This window comes from Cuculus canorus, chromosome 5, assembly GCF_017976375.1.
Source record: "Cuculus canorus isolate bCucCan1 chromosome 5, bCucCan1.pri, whole genome shotgun sequence".
Taxonomy (NCBI): domain Eukaryota; kingdom Metazoa; phylum Chordata; class Aves; order Cuculiformes; family Cuculidae; genus Cuculus; species Cuculus canorus.
Window position 1 is genome coordinate 67294178 of NC_071405.1, and position 25209 is coordinate 67319386.

Below are 25209 nucleotides of genomic sequence, written 5' to 3' on the forward strand. Positions count from 1 at the left end.
TGCCTTTGTAGAGGTCTGGGGATGCCAAGTTGGGGAGAGACCCTCCTCTGGGAGTACAGAAGGGAGGGGATGAAGAGCCACCTCTTCCGCACCCATTGGTAGGATTTAGTTTAACCTTTTTTTTTTTTAAGCTCAGTCATACTTCTGGAACTTGTGTCTTCCCTCACTGCTGCTTCTTGTTGCTTTTTTACTTCCTTCCCTTCTGCTCGGGTGGCTGCAGCAGACGTTCTGAGTCTATAATAAGTTATTCAGTAGCAGTCTCCATGCCCGTCTTCGGATTTCAATTTCCACACATTTCCCTTCAGGCTGTTTCCAACTAATTTCTCCATTTGCATAATGCCCCCCTTAGGGATGCTCTGGCACAGCTCCTTCCCCCCAGCTTTGACAAGATCATCAGAGATTCAGGCTATTAGCGGAAAACACTTTAATTCTGCTGGCCCTCTAGCCCAATCCTTCCCTGTGCATCTTCAGTTAAAAAAAAGACAATGATATAGGTTGGGGTGCATGGGGACGGGGTGCCCATGGGGAGTGGGAGTAGACCCTGAAAGAAGACAGCTGGCAGAACTACAAATTCACAGCAACTGCAGTTTCTCGCTGCTGATTTTGGTCTAGCAGCCCTGATGGTTTTGTCTGAACCAGAATCAGTGGTGAGACCCCCCCAACTCTGCCCCTGATAGCTGGCTGCCCCCTGTCTGGGGATGCTTGAGGGGAGAAGTGAGGAGAGCTTTAGCTGGGATGGCACTGAGCTGGGGGGACAGTGGGTTTGGTTGCCCCTGCTGCACAGGCACCCACAGACATCCCCTCTCCTGCAACGGCGCTCCTGTCCTGCTCAGTTACTTGGAGGGACAGATGCCCAGAAACACTGAGCACGTGCAGAAGAGCGGAATAAAAACCATCCCTCAGATGCTAGGTGAGAGTGCCCCTCATCCCTCCTCTCTAAGCCACCTCATCTCTTCTGGACACCCCAGTCCTTCCCTGCAAATTCTGCCTCCCATCAGAAGCAGGACCTGCTCATTCCTTCCTGATGTTTGTATTCTCCTGTCCCTCCTCAAGCATGTTTTTTTATGCTTCTACTACACACTGCGCAGCCGGAAAATGCACGATGCTCTAGTCTCCTTCTCTCTCCCTAATTCTTGTCCATCCACCCATGGCAAAAAGCCTACATCACCAGCCAGCGCGAGATGCTCTCTGTGATCTACATCACAGTACATCTCCCTCCGAGTTGCCCAGACAGCAGCTGGTTTATAACTTCCTTTGGAAACTGCATAAACACCTCCAGGTTTCTGTGAGCTCAGCACTCCTGCAAAGCTCACCTCCTCACTAGCCAGCTCCGTGCCCATATAAACAGACTTTTTTTTTTTTCCCTGCTTTTTCTTTTTTATTATCTCCTCCATATTATAAAACGTAATGGGAACTTTCAGACCAGCTTCTGAACAGGTCTCTGATGTGCTTCTCTCTTTTATGGCTCAAGTACAACAGCAATTGTAGACATTAACATGCTTCTGTAGGATGAAATGTACATTTGAATGGCACCCAGCTGGAGGAACATGCTGTGCCTCTTGGAGAGTGGCTTCAGCCTGCCCAGAAACCCCGGGAAGGGGCTGATGGGTGGCCGGAGTCTGCCTGCAGCCCCCTGACCGAGGGGGAAGGAGGCAGCAGGGGAGCCGTGGCCAAGGCAAGGGAGGGTCACGGGAGATGCTGGGGACGGGGTTGAGGCAGAACCTTTTACCACCGGCCCTTTGGGGCAGTCGTTGCCATCACACCCACATCTGAAGCACTTGATGTGTCACCGACGATATACAAATTAGCAAAATAAAGATGTAAGCGGGCACGTATGGGATTTCTTCGGATGGATGGAGATACCCCTCTCCAAGGCATGGGAAGAAGTGCGTTGGGGTCACCCCCTGTGACTTGGGCTCTCTCCAAGCATCCCCCTCCCTGGATCTTGCCCCCTTGCCGATAGCACTCCCACCCTGGGCTCTGCATGTCATGCCAGCCTTTTCTTTCCATCCCTCCTGGTGTGTGAGATCCCTGATCTAGTGCTAAGAGTGGAGTCCTCCAGGCCCCCACCCCTCCCAGGTGGTTTCTTGGGTAGAAATTGCCATTACAAGTCTTTTCAGGACTGAGCACCATGGGACACCAACCTTACGGGGACTCCGATGTGCAATTATCATGTCAGTCATTAAAAATGTCGAGAAAACCTTGTTGTCTTTGTCAGCTTACTCCAATGATAGAAGTGGCAGCGTGCAACCACCAGCCTGCCTTCCTCCTCGTTTTTCCTACGACTGGCCAGCGACTGGGATGCCCCCAGGATCAGGGGTCTGTCTGCAGGGGGATGTGGAGAGGGTGCCCTTCAGCCATGTCCATGCCATGCCCTCCTCCTTTGTTGGAGCTGAGGGGTCAGGCACTAAAATGAGAACGTCATCCCTACCGTGGGAGTCTGAAGACCCCACCAGGACCCCAACCTCCCAGGGTCATTCCCCAGTGCCGTATCCCCCCTCCTCCACGCACGCCCCCTTTGTGGACCAAGCTTGGGCAGCAGCAGAGGACCTCCCGGCTGTGGGGCTGGGAGGGGATGCCGAGGGTCTGGAGTAGGGGTGATGGCACCAGCCCAGCAGCAGCACGCAGCAGCTCTCCTGCATGTCTTCCAGCAGGCAACTGTGCTCCTCCTGGTTCCAGCAGCCAGGCCAGCGCGGCATCCCACAAACTCGGGGGGGACGTGGGTCTACTGTTTGTCTGAAAGGGGAAAGAGCCTGCACAGGGCATCCAAGTCAGGGTCCTGCTGTGCAAGCAGCCCTTGCAGGCACTGGTGCCCTGTGTTCCATGGGAAAGCTCTATCCCAGGAGGGCTGGCAGCCAGGGACAGTGCTGATGTGTAGGTGGCAGCTATACGTGGCCCCCTTTGGAGAGATAAGCGATCAGCGCTACCACCACCCCGACGTACACTCCTGTGCCGATGGTTATGGAGAGCGCAGCAAGGAAGAGAGCTCGCCGAGAAGCTGAACTTGCCAGATGAAAATCTCCTTTGGAGACAGCCTTGCTGGTCTGGAAGGAGAAGAAATGCACATTGCTCACAGCTGTAGCAATCTGGCCTTTTAGCCTGCATGCAGTCCTTCCGCTACTGAGTCAGCCCCCTTCCCTGGCTACTGCACCCCTCAGAGGCTGGGGATGGGCAGCGAGGCAGCTGTCAGTCCAGAAGGGCACAGCAGTGCCGCCCACACACATTTCCCTGTGGATTTGGCTCCAAGGGAAGTGTGGGCTTTGGCCATTTTTCTGCAAGCCCCAGCCACCTGGGTACTCCGCCAGAGCTGCGAGTGGGTGACCGCATCCCCGTAAGTCCAGCCGAATGGTTGGTACACAGGGGTGATGGCTCATATGATACTGACTAGATATAAATATACCCTATACAGATATATTACGAGCACTGCGTAGTGTCAGGAAGGTGACTCCAGCCTCACAGCCCCTTGGACTGGCTGTGCTGCCGCTTGATTTTGCCTGCGTGGGGTTTTCATCTGAAGCCTATTTGCCATAGAAGGACAAATAGAGCCAGTAGAGGAGGCAGATGTGGGTGTCAGCTACCTTGGCCGGCAGCTTCCAGCTTCCCGGAGTAATTAGGATGCATTAATACTACTCTTAGTATCACCTACTATTTGTGCTCAGGTCACCATGTGGAGATCAGGGCGCCCACTGTGCACAGACACTGAATAAAGATATGGTTCTCGCTCACGGAGTGAACAAAAGCGGTAGTTACAGAAAATGAAGCTAAACGTAAATTGCATCAAATACATCATGACACGGAGAGTACACCGTGCTACCCTGCACCACGTGGAAAAATATGAAATCAGCCACTCGTTGGGGTCCCAATCAGTTAACGCTTCCCCTGCCTCTCACTGCCTCTGTGCCTGGGACTCATATATTATATACTTTCCCATTTTTTTGTGTCTGCTGTCTCAATTTAACTTCTCAGTGCCTCCCTCCATCTATTCTTGGTACAGCAGCATCTATGCAAACTTAAGAGTAAATCCCCTGGCTCTGCATGAAATATTCTGGGTCAACAGTGATGTAAGTGAGCCCAGGCTCCAGGCTAAGCCCTCCAAAAGACAGCAGCTCCTCTGGGCTGGTGCAGACCAAGGGCCACGGCCCTCTCCAGCCTCCGCCAGCCCAGTGTTGGCTCACAGAGCTCAGCCGACGTGTGTCAGAAACAAGAGCAACGGAGGAGCTGTGGAGAGAACAGGGTCCCCTTCGCCGCCCGTCCCCAGAGCAGCCTGACTCCCAGGGAATGAGCTGCTTCAGACTGTGCCGTAGCGTTAAGACCTCTGCAAGTCTGGAGAAGGAGAGGGCAGGTGGGAAAAATGCCATTTCCCTGAGCCTGTTGGAATGGTGAAAACCTGGGCAAGGGGCCAAAGGCAGCCCCAGTTCCATAAATAACACCCAAAAGACCCAAAAGAAAAGCCTGACTTCCAGTAACCCACACAAGACCTGGAGAGCTTGTAAATTCTCAGCCATTGTGGAGACATCAAGAGCACCCTTTGTCTCAGCCTTCAGAGGTCTGAGCATGGCACAGAGACAGAAAGGTGCCTCCGAGGGCTTCTGTAGCTCGCATGGCCAGCGCTCAGGGCATGCAGGCAAGCAAAGCGATCCCTTACCCCTTGGGAGAAGTAGAAGGCAGCAATTCCCAGGGGCCAGAAGCAGCACAGCATGGAGAAAAGGGCCAAACCCAGGTGGTCTCGTGGGGGAAGCATCAGGAAATTATCTTCGCTTTCGCTGTCGCTGGAGGAGTCGCTCTGCAAAACCAGATGGATTCAGCACATGCCCACGTCCCCCTGCTCCCCTGCAGGCTGCAGCTCAGCCCCTCTGCTCCCAGCTCCTGCTCTCTTCTGGTCCCATCACATATTCTCACACGTTTCCCACCTGCAAACTCAAGGAGTTTCAAAAAACTATTTTAGCCTGCTTAGCCCAGTTTGATGAGAAAAAAATGTAGCTCAGCAATTTCAGAAGCAGAGTGGATTCTCGGCTCCCTGCCAGAGCAAATGCTGATCTTGCTTGCTGGGGGTCTGGGATTTCCCTGAGAGATAGATAGTCTTAAGCTGAAATATCTCGAGCTCTGGCGGAACTGGCTGTTTGTCAGCTTAAACAAACTTAAACAAAGTGCCTTATCCCCATTAGGGACTAGAAAATCGATACCCTGCTAAACTAATTTAGCAAGTGAGAGAAAGCGGTTGAATTGGAGCCTCCATCACAGGGGCGAAATGTCCTGTCCCCTCAGCAAGGGCATCGCTCAGCGTGGCTGCCGCCGGCCCTCCTGCCTCTGGCCACTGTTCAGCCAACTGCAAACAGGTCCGGGAGCGCTATGTCTCGGCAGGGAAGGCACGCAGAAGTGGGGACACCCCTGCTGCCGTCTGGAAAGGCCACACCTCTGGCCCTAAAAGCAGCAGAGCTGCTGGGTCATCAGAAATCAGCTCCATTGGGCTCTGGGGACCCACTCCCACCTCTCAAAGTCCTGGATGATATTCCCAGACTGTGCACCACTGCCTGAGCTGTGGTGAGGCACAGCGCGCAGGATGAGGGCTGCTGTCAGCTCTCATTCTTCCTTTGCAATATTCCTATTGTCTTTATATATAAAGCTTTCCCTTGGCTGCTGCCACGTGAATTTTGCTGTTACGCAAGGATTGCTATTTCCCGTTAACCCAAGGGCCATGGTGGCAGCAGGCTGCCCTTGCCAAAGGGTCCCCACATCCTAAAGGTCCTGCAAAGACTGCCCCCCCTTTCCCTTGCTCCCAGTAGGCATGAGCCAGGCTGCCCTCCCCCTGAGGTCTGCAATGAGGAAAAGGGAAATTGTAAGGAGGGATAAGAAATATTTTGGTGCACAGGAAGATGATGAAGCTGGAGATGCTAGAGTGTGGTGAGGGAAGCTCTGGGGAGAGAAGGAAGAATAAACAACCAAGAATTTGAGCTGATGGACAGAGTTACCAGAGGAGGGGTATGGTGCCATACCACCTTGCAAAGCTCACCTCATACTCCTGGAGCTCCTCTTCCTCCACCTCATAGGACACAGTTTGGATGCGGATGTCATTCTCTACCAGGCAGGACCCTTGTGCCTCTTGCCTGTCCGGACCTTCAGATGAAGCCTCTTTGTTTTCTGTAAAAGTGGTCTCACAGCTTTCCATCTTGCTGTCCTTGGCCTTGAGAGTGGTCTCATCCTTCACGAGGATGAAATTTGGGCCGTACAAAGCTTCAACAGCCAGCTGCAGAGAACTGGCATCCAGCAGCTGGTGAGTCCTGGCACCACCAGTGTTTTGGAAGATGTAGGAATACAGTTTCCCTTGGCAGCGATGACTGGGGTAGTCCTGGCTGTGATGCTGGTGGTAAGAATAGCTGCTGTGGAGGTGCTCATTGGCCTTAGCCAAGAGTGGGTTTTGGAGCTCACGCACGCTCTCCATGCTGCTGGCGGCAGTGGGGGTAGAGATCCTGCAAGAGGGGAGAGAGTAGGAGGGAGGAGACTGTTATTTCAGCAAGGCAAGGGAGCAGAAAATCCTCTCGCCCATGCAGAGCCGATGTCGAGATGAGGCTATTGGGAACAGAAAGATTTGCCAATGCCTGAGAAAGCAAGAGCCCTCCCTGCCTCTCTGCAGCTTGAATGCTATCGCGGCAAACTGAGCATCTCTTCATCTCTCCCCAGCTGGTAGTAAGACAAGGATGCAGCCCTGCAACAAGATGATCTGATTCATGCTGGATTAAGATGAGAATCTGCTGTATCTATAATGCATCTTGAGATGGCCACGTGCAGCCTGACAGGAAAGGATCTACTGCATCTTTTCTGCTCATTCATAATTTGTGCTGTGACAAAGCATAACAGGCAGCACAGAAGTAGGTAAGATGCTGACAGCCACTTGAGAGGCCTTCCTGGCTTCCCAAAGCAGAGGCTCACATAGCAAATTACAGCCCTCCGGGCATTACACACACACCTAACAGCTTCCAGGTATTTTTGGGAGGTTTTCTAGGGCTCTTCTGAGGCTGAGCTGGGGCTGGGGTGAGAGTGCAAGCCCTGGAGGGAAGCCAGGAGGCTGCTATGAGGACACAGGAGTGATGCTTAGGTCGCGGTGGGGAGAGTTGGATGCTCAGGCAGACCCGCAGAGGAGTCGGGGGGTGTGGAGATTAAAGGGATTCCTCATGGGGTAATTTTGGTACATGACCTATCACATCAGAAACCTATCCGGACCGGCTCAAGCCCTGGATACAGCTGGCAGCCACGCAGCCCTGGATCTGGGCGCCCAGCTTCAGAAAATGTCCAGCCCAAATGGCAGAGTCAGCTACGAATTTCAGCATGGGTTTTCTTCCCCAGAAAAATCCACCCCCTTCTCCTTTTCTCCATTTCAGAGTGCTGAAACCTTGTGCTACTTCTTTTTTTTTTTTCACTGAAATTTTCGAGATGAAATATTTCAACCCTTTTTCTTCAGAAGAGCATTTGCTATTTTGGCTTCTCAACCCACCTTGGCATAAAGAAAAGGTGTAGCGAAATATCATTGGCCCCCAGGAGAGAGAAAAAAATTACTCTGTGCTCTTCATTACCCAAGCCCCGTGTTTTACAGCTGCTATCCAGCATGTTCCCAGCTCCTCGACCGCGCCACCTTATTGCCTTGCAACCCTAAACGTTCCTGTCCTCCTTAGAGACTCCTGGCACTGCCTCCTCTGCAGGATGCTGTGTAGCAGAGACACGCTTCCACCTGCTATAGGATTCCCTGAGGTGCGCTGGGCTTTCTGACAGCAGGCACATCACATCACAATCTACCCCCAAGAAGAAAATCTAAGTAAAGAAGTTGGAGATGAAGGTTCCAGAGAGTAAAAAAAAACCCCAAGTGGTCCCATCCCCTTGGCCAAACTCTGCCGTGCTGTACAGGTTTGAGTGCCATACCTGGTTTTAAACAGTCCCGTTGATGGCCTTTGTTTTGGCAGCAGTTGTCGCAGTTTGGAAAGCGGCTTAGGAAAATGGAGCTGTACATAAACACTCCTGCGCTGCTAAAACTCTGCACATGTTGGTGAATACTCTCCGCTTCTCCCTCCCCCAAACCATTCTCTGCTTTCTGCAGTCTCCCACCTTACTAATAACGCCTGTAATGGCTCATACGGCAGATGGCCGTTAAGTATTTTCAAAATATTTAAGGGAGATGCATATTTGTAGCACAGACGGTTTTATTTCCTGCATAGACCTAGAGAAGCACAAAGCTTCATCCTGATTTTCAGGCAAGGAAAGCACGAACTTCTTCTTTGCTTATCTCAACATGCAAATTAGATTTCCAACAAAAAAAAATATGCTTTTCAACAAAACAGTAAGGACAGAGCAGCCACCAAGAGTCATTTGAGAGCTCAAGTAGAAGGAGAAGCCCCGCTTCAACAAGGTTAGAGAAAGCTGATAGTTTTGGTAGGGCATCCATGCCTCGTCTCAACAAATGTTTCTGGCAGCAAGCTAGGGTACGAAGTGATGGGGTCTCGCTGGGAGGTGTCGAAGGGAGCCGACGCCAAAAGCGTTGGGAAATACTGGCAGACGGGCTGCTGGCCGCTGGGCATCGGATGCTCCCTGGGGGAAGGCTGCTGCTCTGCTCACTTCAGGTCTTCGGCAGTGGGTTGGAGGATGGGGAGAGCAGTGTAGCAAAGCCGTGGGTGCACGGCAGCACATGCTGTGGAATACTCGAAACATGGGGGAGGAGAGAAGGGAAAGGAGCCAGGAGGAACCGGGAATCTAAAAGGCAGCTTGGGATGCAGCGTGTGTCGTGGGCCAGAATGAGAATTGTGCATTTATCCAGCTGGAATGCTGCTGGACAGACTGCTGACTTTGGGTATCCCGAAGGATGCTGAAGAGTGAGCTGATGGGAGATGGTTCCCCTGGGCTGGAGGAAAGAGTTCTCAAGGTCTTACAGGTAGAAAACATCCCAGGGTGAACACACCTCAGAAGAGTAATAGCATGGGTAGCAAAAGAAACAGCAGGAAAATACTGCTGAAGCACAGGAGAGCCTCCCCGATGGTGGGCTAGGCAGGGCTGAAGGCTTCCCCCAGGGAGCTCAGACCTCCCCAAGTCCCTCCAGCTGCCCAGGGGCAGGTCTGGGATCTCGGAGGCTGCTGCAGCACACAAAGTGTGGGCACACAAGTCCACAGCCCATAGGCCCAGCGCAGAGTCTGCTTTCAGGACAGGGCAGGACTACAGCTACAAGATTTTACTCCATACTAAAGTCTGTGACTCTTATATACTCCAAAATTATAAGAGGTTTACCTGTACTAAACTCTTTTCCCCTTGTTGCCTTCCTGCTCCCGGGGAGGGCATTGTCCCCAACTCCTGAACATGGATGGGGCAATAGCAGAGCTGTGGGGAAGAGGGGAAACGTGCAGAAAGAAATACTGCTGTGCTTCTCATAAATATGCAAAGGGAGGACCAAGTGTGGCCCTAGCACACAGTCCCAGCATTTGTTGCCAGTGGGGAGGGGACATTGAGGGCCAGCATCACAGCATGCCTACGGCATCATGCTCAGTCCTCCTGGAAAGCAGCCAGGCTGAAACCTCCCTCTCTGATAGCTAATGTGAAGAGTCTCGGTGCTGGAAGAGTTAGAGATGCTTCCCACTCCTTAGTCACCGAGATCACTGCATCACATAGAGACCACATCCATGTGCACAAGCATTCACGCTTGTGAGCACCAAATGGTCTCAGTTTGCAGGTGGAGACAAGGGCCATCAAACTGCTGGAGAAGATATTAGGGTGAGAATGTCAGGGAGCATTGGGACGAGTCTTGTGTACACGCGTGCAGGGAAGGACACCACCATCCCCATCTGCCACCTGGAACCTACAGTGAGAACCACACAGAGACTTAATAAAGTAGGTCCAGTAATAAAGCAAGCCGGGTAAAAAGCAGGCTTGGGGGGAGAGGGGTGAAGCCAGCAGATGAAAGCAAAGAAGCTGTAAAAGACAAAAAAAAAAAGACAAAAAAGACAAAATTGGCCATCCTCTGTCCTCGTTACCAGCGTGACTGGACTGTGCGCACAAGGATCGTCCCCACGGAGCCAGCCTGGGCAATACTGGCAGCAGGCGACGGTGGGGAGGTGCTGTTAGGTGCGCAGGGAGGATGCACACACACAAGCGCGCATGCACAGTGTGGGCCTGGGGGAGGACACACAGCTTGGAGGAAGACTTCAGTGCCCTGGTTAAGGATATTCCTGCAGCCCTGCTGCAGAAACTAATGACTGCTGGCTCCCTAAGGAATTGCCTCCCCTCTGCACAGCTGCTCCTGTAACCACGCAGTGGGGCAAGGCGCCCTACGGTCCCCAGGCCAGTTGCAGCATTCCCCGGTGGAGTGGGAAATGCAAACTGCATTGTGTACGCTCAGCTTCTCAGGGTGAGTATCGAGCAAAAGTAGTCAAAATGAGGCATGAAAATAAAGAAGTAGCAAATTTAGCTTTATGCATCTTACCTCCCTACTGTGTGCCCCGGGATAGTCCAGGTCCCCTTAGGGACTATCCTCAGTGTTTTCCCTCTGCCATGTGAGAGTGCTCAGGACCCTGGCTGCCCCACCAGCAGCAGCAGAGCCCTCAGAGGACCCTCAGCACAGACGCTGGCTCTGATAAACCCAGTTAATGATGAATTAAGCAGCTGTTCCAGGAATCAATCATCATTTAATTGCCCTGTCAAGCAAACACTGTGCCTCGCTTCCTAGGCTCATTAGCAGGTTGCGACTCTATTGCACGTCCCCAGACTCCCAAGTGAGGTTAACCTATCCTGGTCGAAGGCTTTTTCCTTCAGGACAGCACCTGGGGAGGCCGGTTCACTTTGGGAGCAGTGTCCCGCTGTGCCAGTCCACGGGCAGGGACAGCATGAACACCTGTGCCTGAACTTGCTGATGGGAAGCAGCATCACAGCCAGGTCCAGCTGCCATAGCCCTGCGTCAGAAGTGGACCTGCAGATGTGGCCAGCACCCTTCCCAGAGCCCAGGATTCCCTAGAAGTTCTTAGGACTTGAAGCCAAGTCCTGCCAGGGCACAGGAGGAGGCAAAACCTCTATCTCCGGTCATCGAGGCTTGCAATTCTGCCTGGGAGAAAACCAGTTCATAAAGGCTGCTGAGAAGCAAAGGCAGAGCTTTGCAGGGAAAGAAGCCAGCATTTGGGAGAGGGAATATGGAGAAGAAGGAAGGGCTATCACAGCTTGGGGCCAAGGTGTCAAGCAGGGGCGGACCAAGCTCTCTCTCAGCACTAGGAGCCTGCACATGCCAGCTGCGAGCCCTGCAGGGTGAAGGGCAGCTTGTGGGGAGAAAGAAGCACTTTCATCAGCCCTGCAGAGATGGCTCCGAAAGCGGTCAAGCTCCGGCCAACACACAAACCCTCCTGCAGGTTCTTGTCTCCGTGCCACTGGTCCTGCCTTGGGTACAGCACCAGCATACAGAGTAGGGGTTGTTCATCCCTGAGTTGTGACAAAGCCATTGCTTGTCCTTGGAAAGGCAGCAGGAGCATCAAGTGAGGAGGTGCTTGGGAGGTGGAAGGGGCAGTGGTGGGATGGTGTAGAAGAGGCAAGGCTTGGTGGCAAGCAGCAGGGAAGGGTAGTGGGGCATGAAAGCCCCAATGAGGCTGGCAGCAGTGGTACCCGGAGAAGCAAAGGGGCACAGCAGGGCCAGTGGTGCGCAGGGAAATGGTGGGGAAGAGGCGCGGGGCAGGGGAAGCAAAATGATGTCTGAGCCAGACAGAGAACTGAGCCCTGGCCACCAGGATGGAGAAAGGGGCTGTGGAGCTGCAGAAGGGGAAGAGTTCATGCAGAGGGAAGGAAGAAGGTGACACGGGGCATGGAGACTTGGATTAGCGGGAGGATAGCTGAGGCGTTTGTGATGATAAGCATCTAATTTGCAACTTTGATGCAGCCGTTCTGATGGAGCTGGAAAGGAGCGAACAAAGCCCTTGCTCTGATCTCCTGACAGGTACAGAGCCAGTGTCTTGGCAATGGTCTCCCGGCTCCAACAGAGACTAAATTGCTCTGAGAATTGGGATGCGATGGGCTGCTTTTCAAGGTTCGCAAGTCAAATTGGGCAATTTCCAGGTGGAAATCGAGTCTTTATTCTCCCTGATAAAAATGTTTCTCTGCAGCAGCGTTTCGACCCAGCTGTGCTCAGAGCTAAGGCGCTGCTCCTAACGGAAAGAAAGAGCAAATCCATTCCCGGGGCGGGCAGGGAAGAGCCGCGCCGCTTCTAGAGGGGCTGTTCCAGGCCCCCCCCGGGCTCCCCTGCTGCCCCGGCCCCGGCGCCTCCCGCCGGACCGCTGCCCGTGAGCATCACCGGGGAGCAGCGCGAGCCCCATCGCCTCCCGACACCGCGCAGAGAGCCCCCCGTAACGCTCAAACCGGGACAGCCCGCGAGCAGGAGGCACCGAAGGCTGCGGGGCCGGCAGGGAGCTCGAGTGGCCCCTCCGCCGCGTCCCCATCCACGCGGAGCGGTGGCCGCTAGGGGTCCCAGCCGCTCCGCGGGGCTCCCGCAGCCTCGGCACCGGCATCGGAGCTCCCCGGCACGGAGGCAGCCAAGAGATTGCCCCGCTGCGATGCCCTGCTGGGATGCCCTGCTGGGATGTCCTGCTGGAATGCCGCACTCCATGCCCTGCTGGGATGCCCCACTGGGATGCCCTGCTGGGATACACCACTCCATGCCCTGCTGGGATGCCCTGCTGGGATACCCCACTCCATGCCCTGCTGGGATGCCCTGCTGGGATGCCCTGCTGGGATACACCACTCCATGCCCTGCTGGGATGCCCTGCTGGGATACCCCACTCCACACCCTGCTGGGATACCCCACTCCATGCCCTGCTGGGATGCCCTGCTGGGATGTCCTGCTGGAATACCCCACTCTATGCCCTGCTGGGATGTCCTGCTGGAATGCCGCACTTCATCCCCTGCTGGGATGCCCCACTGGGATGCCCTGCTGGAATGCCCTGCTGGGATACCCCACCCCATGCCCTGCTGGGATGCCCTGCTGGGATGCCCTGCTGGGATGCCCCACTCCATGCCCTGCTGGGATGCCCTGCTGGGATGCCCTGCTGGGATACCCCACTCCACGCCCTGCTGGGATGCCCTGCTGGGATGCCCTGCTGGGATACCCCACTCCATGCCTCGCTGGGATGCCCTGCTGGGATACCCCACTCCATGCCCGCTGGGATGCCCTGCTGGGATGCCCCACTCCATGCCCTGCTGGGATGTCCTGCTGGGATACTCCACTCCATGCACTGCTGGGATACCCCACTCCATGCCCTGCTGGGATGCCCTGCTGGGATGCCCTGCTGGAATGCTGCACTTCATGCCCTGCTGGGATGCCCTGCTGGAATGCTCCACTCCATGCCCTGATGGGATGCCCCACTCCGAGCCCCTCTAGGATGCTCCTCTCTGAGCCTCACTGGGATGCCCCACTCCAAGCCCTGCTAGGATTCCCTGCTCCAAGTCCTGCTGGGATGCCCCGCTGGGATGCCCTGCTCCGTGCCCCTCATGCAAGACAGAGTGGGAAAGGGCTCAATGAACTGGCAAGGGGGGGAAGGAGGAAGCACGAAGGATGATGGTAATAGAACACATGGTTGTGTGGGCAGCTAGGTGTATAATTAGCAGGTTTGGACTCTCTCGGCATCCTTTTTATACCTGGAGATGCAAACAAGTAAATAAGGTGGCTGTCAGGAGCTTCCACAGGCTGTCCTGGGCATGGGTTTCCCAGGTGTGCAGGATCAGGGAGGAGAGGCAGCAATGAAGGGGGGCTGCTCTCGGGGCTGCCCCGGTGCTGTGCAGCAGTAGGGTGGTTATGGGATGGCCAGCTGAGCAGGTGACTTGGCTGGCAGCATTGTGCCAGGGAATTAGGCCAGGACGGGATCAAGGGTGGGCAAGGTCTGGAGGTGCCAAAAGGCACACTGGTGTTGTCTTCTCAGCCCTGGGGCACTCCTGCTGGATTTGCACCCAGCCTTCAGCCCCACAGCACCCTCAACAACAAGCCCTAGTGAAGGGCTTCAAAGGGGCACACGGTACCAACAAAAACCGATTGATAGTTCTCACTGGAGGCTTCTTCACCTTTCTGTTTGGGGACACAGCAGGGCTGCTGGGAAGAAGTGGAGGTCAGGGTGATGGACAAGGAGTCCGCTGGGGCTGTTCCTCAACTTCTTTAGCCCTTTGAGGCTTCAGCAAGTGAGATGGGCTTGGGAGGCTGTCAGGCTCTGACTGCTCATCTTGGCCACAAAATGCCAGCCCAGGATCAGGGCAGAGTGACTTTCCCAGTCTGCTGCAGAATCCACACCACTAGCCTGTGGAAACATAAGCTTAGAGTGGGTTCAGGCTTCAGCCTCCTCTTCCTGAGCTCAGGACCACCCTACGGCTTCTGCATGCCAAGATGTCTGGAGAGAGGGGCACTGGCATCCTACCCCAATGCAGAAAGCCTGCTTAGAAATGTCCATGCTTGGAGAACTGCTGGAAGCCAAACTCACCGACCCCAGCACAGGGGCAGCCCCGTCCGTCATCAAGATCAGGCTCCCTGCCCAGGATGCTTACCCGCAAGTGCCAAGCCTGTGCTGTCAGGAGCATCTCACAGAGGTCCCTCAAGATGTGTTTGCTACCGGGACATTCTTGCTGCTGGTGGAAGACAAAGAGAAGCTTGTACTTGCGGACTGCAATTTTGTTCATGGCTGATTTTCTTATGCTAATGGTTACAGTCCTCAATTTCACATTACGTTTTCTCCTTTTCTATTTATATCCAGTACTGAACTGAACATAGTGGGTAACCTAGATGGCTCCAAGCTTTTCTCCCAGCTTCCCCTATTTCATCCATACCCTTTGCTCCAGTCACATCATCTCCATTTCAAGGCTCTTATTCTGCCCATGAAGTCCCACAGGCCATGGCCCCTTCACAGCTGCTGCTGCTCCGAGACCCTGTATCCCATCCTCCCCACAGACCGCTCTGGATTGCCTGGTCCTGTGGTACAGAGTGAGAATCACCCTCTGGGAGAAGTGATACCCTGTATTGGAGCAGAGCTGTGCCTCATGCTCCCCTCCAGGACCAGCCTGGTGTCCCTCAGCCGTCCAGCCCAGCCCATTCCAGTGCCATGCCCGGGGCTCTGCACCTCGGGGAGGTACTCCGTGTCACAGCCTGTCACCCGGCACGGAAGTGATTTGGCAAATTTTGCTATTTTCCGGGTCTAGTTAGAGACGCACACTGTCCAAAACCAAGACAGGGATGAGAACACAGCATACAGTTGGTAGTCAGCGTCAGGAGGATGGACAGATGTCCTCCCCTTGGCAGCTGTGCCCTGCTGATAGAGCAGCTTAGCTGCAGCACCTAACTCCATCCTCGCATCTCGCTGCAAATCCCCCTCGATCAATCGAAGCTGGCAATGTAAAGTGGCTGTTAAGGACTGCTCATTTATCTCTGTTTAAAACATATCGGTACTCAAATGATTCATAACCAGCCTGGAGGGTAGCGCATGCCGGCACTCTCCTTTCCCCACCGTTCTGTTTATTATATCCACTGTCTGCCTTCCTTCAGCTCAGGGCTATTTCTACTTTGCTTACTGTGGCCTCATCCTCCCAGGGATTCACAGGGCTCATCTACAGTTCAGACGTTTAATTCATTTGCCAATGATCTGCTCTTTCCTCAAAAATTAACTTATGCTGTGGAGATGACACCTTTCTAGATAACTTTTCCGAACACAGCCTGTGTTTATCAGCAATAAGCTGACCTCCTGGTCCAGTGAATAAGCGGATCGCTCTCTTTCCACTCTGGCCAACATCTGCAAACTGAAACAAACTTCAAGATGTTAATTTTTTACCTGCATCAAACGGTGCAACCCAAACCAAACGGTGAGCCTCTCTTTAATATTCGTTACTGACAAAGAAGTAGAATCCTCAGGTGGAGATGTGCCCTCTGTGTTTAAGAAGGGGCAGTTCACACTGGCGGGAGCTATAGGAGAGCTTTATCCTGTTTTCAACAAAACACCAAAAGGAGAGGCAACAGCTGCTCCCAGCCTTCCCATGGCTTTTGTTCACCCCACAGTCCCAGCAGGCCAGGAGCATGCAGAGGGTGATGCTAAATTATCCTCTATGTAGTATGGAAAGAGATGCTACAAAACAATGTCACATTTTCTTTTCCATGGCCCTGTCAAGTCCTGACCACGCCTGGCTGAGGGGCACATCAGGCTGCTCCCGGAGTCACTGTATGGATTATTCTTCCCCTCTCTTCCTGGCCTATTTCTCTTCCTTGCCCACATCACCACAGGATTTAGGTCAGCCCTTCCCAGGACTGAGGTCAAGCTGCTGCTTGTGCCCACCCAGTATCGTAGCACGTCACAGGAGGTGGCAGAGCAGTGCTGGTGGTCCCATGCAGGCTGAGCAAGGACATCCTGCTCACAGCGCTCCTTGTGCGTGGGGATGAGCCCCAGCACGCTCCGTCTTGTCCTGCCACCTTGGAGGCCGGCAGTGTCTTTGGAGAACCGCTGCCCAGCTCAGCAGCAGCACCAGCACAGCCGCCGCATGTGGCGTTGCACCTCCCAAGCACACGTGCCCCCGGGGTCAATTTTTCATGTCCACAGTTGAACCTCCTCACACAGAGCTTGGAAACCAATCCTTTGATCAGCTCTGCTTTTCAAAAGATAGCTGAAATGTTTCACTCCAAAACAAAGACTGTTCAAATGATGCGCCTGAAAAACGGTGGGCATCAGTGAAGCCTCCCCTGCTGGGCTGAGCACAGGGTTTGGACACCCGTGCTGCCTTCTCCACTTGACAGAGAAGCAGAAACAGAAGATAATCTGAAGGAAATCTATAATGAACTGTTTTCCCCCCTCTCTAATGCTGTGACTTGGCCCTTCAGCTAGAAAAGTCAATTATTAGCCTGTCTCTAATTCTACAGGCTAAAGATCTTGCCTGAAATTATCCTTTGAAAGCAGCAGTGGAGCCACATCCTGCAAGTGGTGCCTGGAGCCCCAGACTCGGGTACGGGGCTTTAGAACAGAGGCAGAAAAGAGCTCAAATATACCTGATTCAGAGACTGTACTTGCAAAGCAGCTGGGAAACAACTCCAAGCATGGATATCAAATGGGAGGGAGGGCAATGCAGTCAAGAAGAGGTAAAAGAGACTTTGGGAAGGGGCACGGTGCATCAGTGTCGAAGATCTAATGCCGTTGGGGACAAGGTGGCCCCCAGTGGTGCCCAGCAGGTATGAGGGGCAGGAGGGGCAGAGCTTTGGGCTGTCCATCACGGTCAAGGATGCTCCTGGGAAGCTGCAAGCACATCCCATCCCACCCAGAGGGGCTGTGAAGGGGGCAGCCAAGCCACGAGGGCCTGAAGTACCCATGCCTGTGGGTACTTTCCCTGCAGCCCCCAGGCTGCTCTGCTTCAGGCTGCCGGGCCAGGCAGGACCGCGTGCTCTGCCAAGCTGGTGGGTGGCAAACGGGTATTTTAATGGTCAAGTTTTTGCCTGCACTCGGTTACCTCTCCTCAAGTGATGCTGATGCCTGCAGGCTGGGCTGAGGGAGGATTTGGGTACCACGCAAAAGCAGGGATCTGCTGTACAAATTCAGCGTGCCGGAGCTGCAGCAAATTACTCAGTCTTTAATAACGGTGTTTATTACCTGCCTCTGATGGTGGTTCAGGGAGTTGAAGTGAAGCGGATTCAGCTCCCCAAAGCTTTAACTGCCAGCCATTTTCACCACACAAGAAACTTTTGCCAGAGAAATGCAGGCACTACATTTTGGCTTGGGTAATCCCTTCTCCCGACAGCCTACAAAGTAACCAGCTATTTTCCTCCAGAGACCAAGGCATTTTTTTTTTTTCCTTGTGCATTGCAGGCAGGCTCAGACCCCACTCCTCCCGTTATCCTGGTATTTACATAGCGCTGCCTTCGCCCTGGGAAAAAGGTTTCTACTGGGTGGCAGATCTGAAGCTCATGAAAAGGGAATTTATTTATTTTTAAGAAGCAAAGCAGGCAGCTCAGCAGAGAGGGTTTGGGGAGAGCAGCGCGGCTTTCCTGAGACCCGCAGCAGCCTCAGAGAAGGAATGATAAACAGGTGTTGGGGCAGAGGTAGAAAAAGCCCTTCCCATCGAAACACCCGCACCCGCGGCGCAGCCCCGGAGGTCACCCGCGGGGCTGTAGGCAGTGCCGCTCAGGTGAGTCGCTTCTTTGTCACAATCGGTGGCGCTGGCGGCGACCCCCCCGGCCGAGGCCCCCGGACCGTCCCCAGGGATGCGCTGCCGAGGAAAACAACCCCTAAACTTCATCCCGCAGCTGAGCTCAATGCCTCCGAGGGGCCACCGCGGCTGCTCCGACACCGAATCACGGAATACTTTGGCTCGGAAGGGACCGTAGAGCCCACCCAGTTCCAACCCCCGGAGCTGACACCGCTGCCCTCCAAAACTTTTACCGAAACCCTCTCGTTCCCCCACCCCGGAGCCTCCGAGCGGGTCATTTTGTGGCGGTTTCCCCCCCCCGTCTGCAGCTTCCGCAGCCCCCGGGGCCAACCCGAGCGCGGTGCCGGGCTGGCTGCGCCCGGGGGATCGGCCTGGGGCCGCGCCGCCGTCCTTACCTGCGCTGCGGGGCTCAGCGGAGCGGCGGCGGGCGCGGGGCGGCGGGCATCCCGGCGGGCATCCCGGCGGCCTGGCCGGGGCTCCCGGGGGCGGCAGCGGCGCAGCCCTCTCGCCGCAGCGCACCCGCTCTTCTCGCTCCCGGCCGGGCGCTCCGCGCTGCCTCCGCGCTAAGGAGGGACGAGCATCGCCGCCGCTCCTCTCCTCTCTCCGACGACGAGGCAGGAACTCGCTCCTTTCTCCTCCGCCGCCTTCCCAGCGCGCAGACCTTCCCACTCCCCCGGCAAAGGAGGGAGAGAGAGGCGCGGCGCCGGTTTAAAAAGGGATAACGGAGCTTTCTCTCCGCCGGAGCCGGAGCGGTCGGGCAGCGCAGCCCGCGGGGTGCCTCCCAGGGGCAGGCAGCTCCTTTGTTGGCTCAGCCGTGTATTTTTCTGCCCTGCTCCGTAAGGAACCCGCTGGGATGTTTGTTTGCCTCACGCACGCGTTTGGCATCGCTCCGGTTAGTGGATTTGATCCAGATTTGCGCCAGCACAGGGGAAGCCAACGGCGCGGCCCCCGCGGTCCATCCCGCCGCACGCACACTCCTCCCCCCCCGGCGATGCCCCCCCGGGAGACCCGGCAGCTCCCCGTGCCCCCCCGGTGCTGCCCAGAGCCTCCCCCCAGCCTGGGAGCCCCCCGCACCCTGGCACAGACGGGGCTGAAGCCCGGTAGGGGGGTGGGCAGAGCTGCCCGTCCCCCACCATCCTCAGTGCTGCCCCGCCGGGAGGGGACCGCCCCAGGCAGACCCAGGTGTGACCCACAGCCGCCTCTGCCCACCACCTACGCTCCCCGGCAGTCACCTCGTGCAGCTTACACCAAATCCCTCTCGGGACCTCACTGTGACTTCTCACAGAATCACACAGAATCACAGAATCACCAGGTTGGAAAGGACCCATTGGATCATTGAGTCCAACCATTCCTAACACTCCCTAAACCATGTCCCTCAGCACTTCATCCACCCGTTCCTTAAACACCTCCAGGGAAGGCGACTCGACCCCCTCCCTGGGCAGCTGTTCCAGTGCCCAATGACTCTTTCCGTGAAGAATTTTTTTCTGATATCCAACCTGAACCTCTCCTGGCGGAGCTTCAGGCCATTCCCTCTTGTCCTGTCCCCTGTCACTTGGGAGAAGAGCCCAGCTCCCTCCTCTCCACAACCTCCTTTCAGGCAGTTGTAGAGAGTAATAAGGTCTCCCCTCAGCCTCCTCTTCTCCAGGCTAAACAACCCCAGCTCTCTCAGCCGCTCCTCATAAGACTTGTTCTCCAGCCCCTCACCAGCTTCGTTGCTCTTCTCTGGACACGCTCCAGAGCCTCAACATCCTTCTTGTGGTGAGGGGTCCAGAACTGAACACAGTATTCAAGGTGTGGTCTCACCAGTGCCGAGTACAGAGGGAGAATCACCTCCCTGGACCTGCTGGTGACCCCATTTCTGATCCAAGCCAAGATGCCGTTGGCCTTCTTGGCCCCCTGGGCACACTGCTGGCTCATGTTCAGTCGGCTGTCAACCAGCACCCCCAGGTCCTTCTCTTCCGTGCAGCTCCCCAGCATTTCTTCCCCCAGTCTGTAGCACTGCATAGGGTTGTTGTGCCCCAAGTGCAGGACCCGGCATTTGGCCTTGTTAAACCTCAATCCATTGGTCTCGGCCCAGCAGTCCAGCCTGTTCAGATCCCTCTGCAGAGCCTCCCTACCCTCCAGCAGATCCACACTTCCTCCCAGCTTAGTGTCATCTGCAAACTTGCTGAGGGTGCACTCAACGCCTTCATCCAGGTCATTGATAAAGACATTGAACAGAGCTGGACCCAGTAAATTCTCAGCGCAATGTGTCTTTCTGGAGGTACAGCTTCGTCTCTAACATCTCCCACCTTCTTCCAAGAGCTGAAAGGATGGGTGAGGGTTATGTGCCAAGGGCGGACGAGTCCCCAGGTCCCATTCCCAGAGGGGCTGGGGCTCTGCTAGGGGACAAAATGGCATGACAGCCTTCCCTCTGCTCCAGCTCCCAGAAAGGTGCATGTCTTTCCAGTGCCAGCAGCGAGATACTTCTGAAAAACCAAAGGGGCTGGATGAGATGGTCTAACGACAGGACCAAAGCATCTGCACTCCCTGAAGGATCAGTGAGGGGTGGCGACTTTCCCCTGGGGGAGAGGGACAGAGCGGAGGACTCGCAATGGTCCCTCCAGCTCTCCCACAAATCCGACTCAGACAAATTCCCTGTGTGTGTGAAGCAAAGTGCTGGACGTGTGCACCACAGGACGTTGGAGCGTTTGCAAGCAGAGCCTGTGTTCCCAGTCCTGTGCAGATGTGGGGTGAGCTGTAGCCCTGTGAGGGAGGGGACAGGCAGTGGGACTCACTATTGCATGACTGGAAATAAGGAGGTTTGGTTGCAATTGCCTTCTCTGGTGAGAGTTCCCATAACGGTCCTGCTCACATCTCCAGAAGCCCTTGATTGCGCGGTCAGCCCAGCATCCACTGCCCACTTTCCTGGTCCTACTGTGTGCCCTAGTTCTTAGATACCACGCAGCACCATCCAACCGGTGTGTGCTAATTAAAAGCAAAAAAAAGAGTGTCTCACTGCACACAGACAACCTTTTGGCAAGGCTGGAGCATCTGTGTAGGTGGAGGGAAGGGAGACATGGGCTTGAAACGACTTCTCTCCATTCTGTAGGGGAACCTGAAAGAAAAACTCAAACACTGGATGGAACATCTTCACCCATGGCTCGCCAAGGCGCTGAGATTTGCTTCATCTTTATGCCATGCCAAGGTGTCCGGCAGAAGGTGAGTGAGGAGGATGGCTGAGAGAGGCAGCACCGCCACTGCATTGAGTGCACCCTCAGCAAGTTTGCAGATGACACCAAGCTGGGAGGAAGTGTGGATCTGCTGGAGGGTACGGAGGCTCTGCAGAGGGATCTGAACAGGCTGGACCGCTGGGCCGAGACCAATGGGATGAGGTTCAACAAGGCCAAATGCCGGGTCCTGCACTTGGGGCACAACAACCCTATGCAGTGCTGCAGACTGGGGGAAGAGTGGCTGAAGAGCTGCACGGAAGAGAAGGACCTGGGGTTGCTGGTTGACAGCCGACTGAACATGAGCCAGCAGTGTGCCCAGGGGGCCAAGAAGGCCAACGGCATCTTGGCTTGGATCAGAAATGGGGTCACCAGCAGGTCCAGGGAGGGGATTCTCCCTCTGCACTCGGCACTGGTGAGACCGCACCTCGAATACTGTGTTCAGTTCTGGACCCCTCACCACAAGAAGGATGTTGAGGCTCTGGAGTGTGTCCAGAGAAGAGCAACGAAGCTGGTGAGGGGGCTGGAGAACAAGTCTGATGAGGAGCGGCTGAGAGAGCTGGTTGTTTAGCCTGGAGAAGAGGAGGCTGAGGGGAGACCTTATTACTCTACAACTACCTAAAAGGAGGCTGTGGAGAGGAGGGAGTTGGGCTCTTCTCCCAAGTGACAGGGGACAGGACAAGAGGGAATGGCCTGAAGCTCCGCCAGGAGAGGTTCAGGTTGGATATCAGAAAAAAATTCTTCACAGAAAGAGTCATTGGGCACTGGAACAGCTGCCCAGGGAGGGGGTCGAGTCGCCTTCCCTGGAGGTGTTTAAGGAACGGGTGGATGAAGTGCTGAGGGACATGGTTTAGGGAGTGTTAGGAATGGTTGGACTCGATGATCCAGTGGGTCCTTTCCAACCTGGTGATTCTGTGATTCTGTGAGTTGTGCACTGTCACTGCCACCACCGCTGCCCCAGCACAGTCCTTGCTGGCTGCTTTCATCAGACCAGGGCGGCCACTCCATCCCTGGATTAACACGCAGGCGCTGCAATTGCCTGGCAGGGTGGGAGATTAGCCCTCACCAACTTTTACCGATACACCACTCAGCAGCAGAGCTGCAGGACTGTTTCTCTTGCTTTAACGATGATAAGGAAGCGTTAGCATTCCAAATCAAATCTCTCCGACCTCAGGCAGCTCTGAGAGAAATATATGCATACACATATTATACGTACGTGTTAGTGCTTATGGAGGAACAGTGAAAAGTGGACTAAGTGATGCGGTTTGGGGCTTTGCTTTTATAACTGCAACCATTCAGTTCAGATTAGAGGGGGGCAGTGTCCCTGGGAAGTGACACAAGGCAAAAGGGCTGTGTGACCTGGAAGAGCCGGTCAGAGACAAACCACCTCCGGAGCAATGAGGGTAAGCTGGACGTTAGGAAACTTTCCTGTCCAGAGAGGGAAAAGAGACAGACTGAAGATAATGCAGCAAAGGCACAGAGTGTCCCTTTCCACTGAAACTTCTTGTGATGTTTATGCATCTGCCGGGATGAATGGAAGTGGATATCGAAATGGCCCTTTGCTCTCAGCTGCAAGGGAGACCACTGGCAGGAGACCATCCAGCAGAAGAAATGAGGTCTCCTTACATTAAATATTAGCTGACATGCTATAACATTGGACTTGTCACACCAGATAAACGAAGCCCATCTTTAAAAAAGTAATTAGAATAACGTTGCCATAGACATAAAATACATGAGGAAAAGGCTGGGCTTTTGTTTCGGAGCTACCTTGCACGGGAAGGTGGGATTTTGTGTTTGATTATGTTCTCTCAAACATTAAAAAACTCCGTGCCAGTATGTCCTGAGCTTCACAAGCTTCATCTCACTACAGACATAGCAACAGATAAATACGACACGACAAATTTGGTAACATTACTTTATTGACAGCCAAAAGAAGTCCCAGATCACTCAAGACTAAAAACCTGAACTCATGCCAAACTATCACAAACAGAGAGCTGAGATGAAAGATTTTGCACCAAAAAGGGACAGAATCTATTAAAGCCCCCAATAACTGAGGACTCAGTTGTTGCAGAGCATCCTCAAAGAAGCAGTAACGAAGAGTGGAGACGTGATGAAAGGGAAAAAAAATCACAATATGACTGGACATCACTGCTTAGTGCATCAGTGGCACCAGAGGACATCAGGCAGGAATTGCTCATCAGAGGCAGTGCCCCTTCCACCAGCAAAATAAGTGGAGGGATTTGAAGTACTTATTTCTCATGATCGAGGGGGGCACTGAACAGGTTAAAGTTATATTTGCAGCTATTAAAATGATCAGATTAGTGAAATCTAGACACAAGAGAGAAACTTCAGAGGGATAAGCCAGAGCTAATTAATTGGGCAGCATGATGGGAGAAGGAATTAAGTGTGGACAAGGAGAAGGTAAAGCATATTGAAAAGAATGACTTCAGCTCTTCATAATCACTAGTAATTTCTAAATTAACGGGAGGCATGAAGGCAGAAAAAGATGTGGGTGTATCTGTGGACAATAGAGTGGAAACCATCTGGTCAGTGTACAGTGGTGAGAAAAAAAAACCACCCAGCATGCTGTCAGATTGCTTTCATAGAGGGATACAGAAAATAATAAAAATATTACTGTACCGTGTTGGTAGTGACTCAGCCGTTATGGATAAGTTGAAGTTTTTCAATTAGAAGACAGATTCAGATCATTTATTGTGAAAAATAGAGTTAAAAAAAAAAAAAAAGCAAAAAGTCTTCTGCAAAAGTAAAGCCCTGAGCCCTGGAGCACAGAGTGAAGTTTCTAAGCTGGAAATCTGGCTGTTTAGGCGGCAGCGGTAAGCAAGACATAAGCTGCAGGTCCCTTACGAAACATAGCACCCAGCATCAGAGCTTGTCACAACTCTGATATGATTAGCGCCTGATAACACAGATGTCTCAAACTTCCCATGCAGTTAAGGCTCTTGAGAAGCCCATGTCTGCAATATACTCGAATAGCATCTTTCTGTGACTACTGCCCATTTCCTCCCTCTTAGTAAACGTTGGCTTCTGAAGTGGCTGAGGACTAAAACGCTTCAGCGCAGAAAAATCCAGAGAAGTCCCTTCTTCCCCTCCCCTCGCCCTATTGCCCTTGGCCCCCGCGGTGTCTCGTGCAGCCGTGTCGAAGCAGAGCTCTCTTTTTCCTCCCCCTCATCAGCAGCACTGGAGCAGTATTCAGGGTACCCAGTGCCAGGTACTTTTCTTCAGCGGATGATGGATGGGGGAAGGCAGGTGCCTTTGGAAAGCTATTCAGAGCACTTGAATTCTGCCGTGATTAAGCTCTCAATCGACACACTGTGAATAGCTGTTCTGTGGGACCTTTTCCTGGGTTCAGCTACGGAGCCTTGTTGGATGCCTGAAGTATGTGGCAGCAGCTCGAGCTCCTCACGGCGTAGGGAATGCCCATCCTCTTGGCCAGTCACTTAGATGCCCGTCCCACTTGGGACAACGGGACATGAAGGTCGTTATGGAAAAGGGTAAGTCCTCATGAGAGCAAGAGACTTCCATGAATTCCAAATGACCCCTTCAGAGTTGATGCTTCTGGATGACAGCCAGCTGAGGTGTAGGCTGGGAGAGTGAGGAAACAGTGCTGGAGGTACAAGGACGTGAAGGGGGGAAGGAGGGAGAAGGAGGTGGTGTGTATGGGTGCGTGCACGCCATGTAGGGGATGTGTTCAGGCAAACAGTGGGCATCTGGAGAAGGAATGAGATAGGGAAGGGAAGCCTGTGTGCTGTCTAGCTACTTTGCATCACTCTGGCAAAGCAAGACTGCTCTAAACCCAGAATAGCTGGTCCATATGCTTCGG

General features: G+C 54.0%; 1 protein-coding gene across 2 annotated transcripts; it reads right to left on the reverse strand.

The window, feature by feature from the left end:
* Nucleotides 1–418: 418 nt before the first annotated feature.
* Nucleotides 419–19057, reverse strand: SYNDIG1L (synapse differentiation inducing 1 like). 2 transcript variants are annotated; one of them, XM_054068174.1, is made up of 4 exons: nt 18555–19057; nt 6011–6467; nt 4646–4783; nt 419–3044 (listed from the first exon to the last, which is right to left on the reverse strand). In XM_054068174.1, the coding sequence occupies exons 2-4, from the start codon at nt 6437–6439 to the stop codon at nt 2886–2888; spliced, it is 726 nt and encodes a 241-aa protein (XP_053924149.1). In that variant the 5' UTR covers nt 6440–6467; nt 18555–19057; the 3' UTR covers nt 419–2885. The 2 variants fall into 2 exon arrangements, with proteins under 2 accessions (XP_053924149.1, XP_009561919.2); XM_009563624.2 differs by lacking the exon at nt 18555–19057 and having other exon boundaries at nt 6011–6667.
* Between the last annotated feature and the right edge of the window lie 6152 nt (nt 19058–25209).

What these genes read in the sequence shown, in the direction of transcription:
- SYNDIG1L (XM_054068174.1), bottom strand. Translation starts at nt 6,439, where the DNA reads ATGGAGAGCGTGCGTGAGCTCCAAAACCCACTCTTGGCTAAGGCCAAT. An exon ending in AGGAGCTCCAGGAGTATGAG is followed by an intron (nt 4,784 to 6,010) that starts GTGAGCTTTGCA and finishes CTGGTTTTGCAG; the next exon opens with AGCGACTCCTCCAGCGACAG. An exon ending in CCTTCTACTTCTCCCAAGGG is followed by an intron (nt 3,045 to 4,645) that starts GTAAGGGATCGC and finishes TTCTCCTTCCAG; the next exon opens with ACCAGCAAGGCTGTCTCCAA.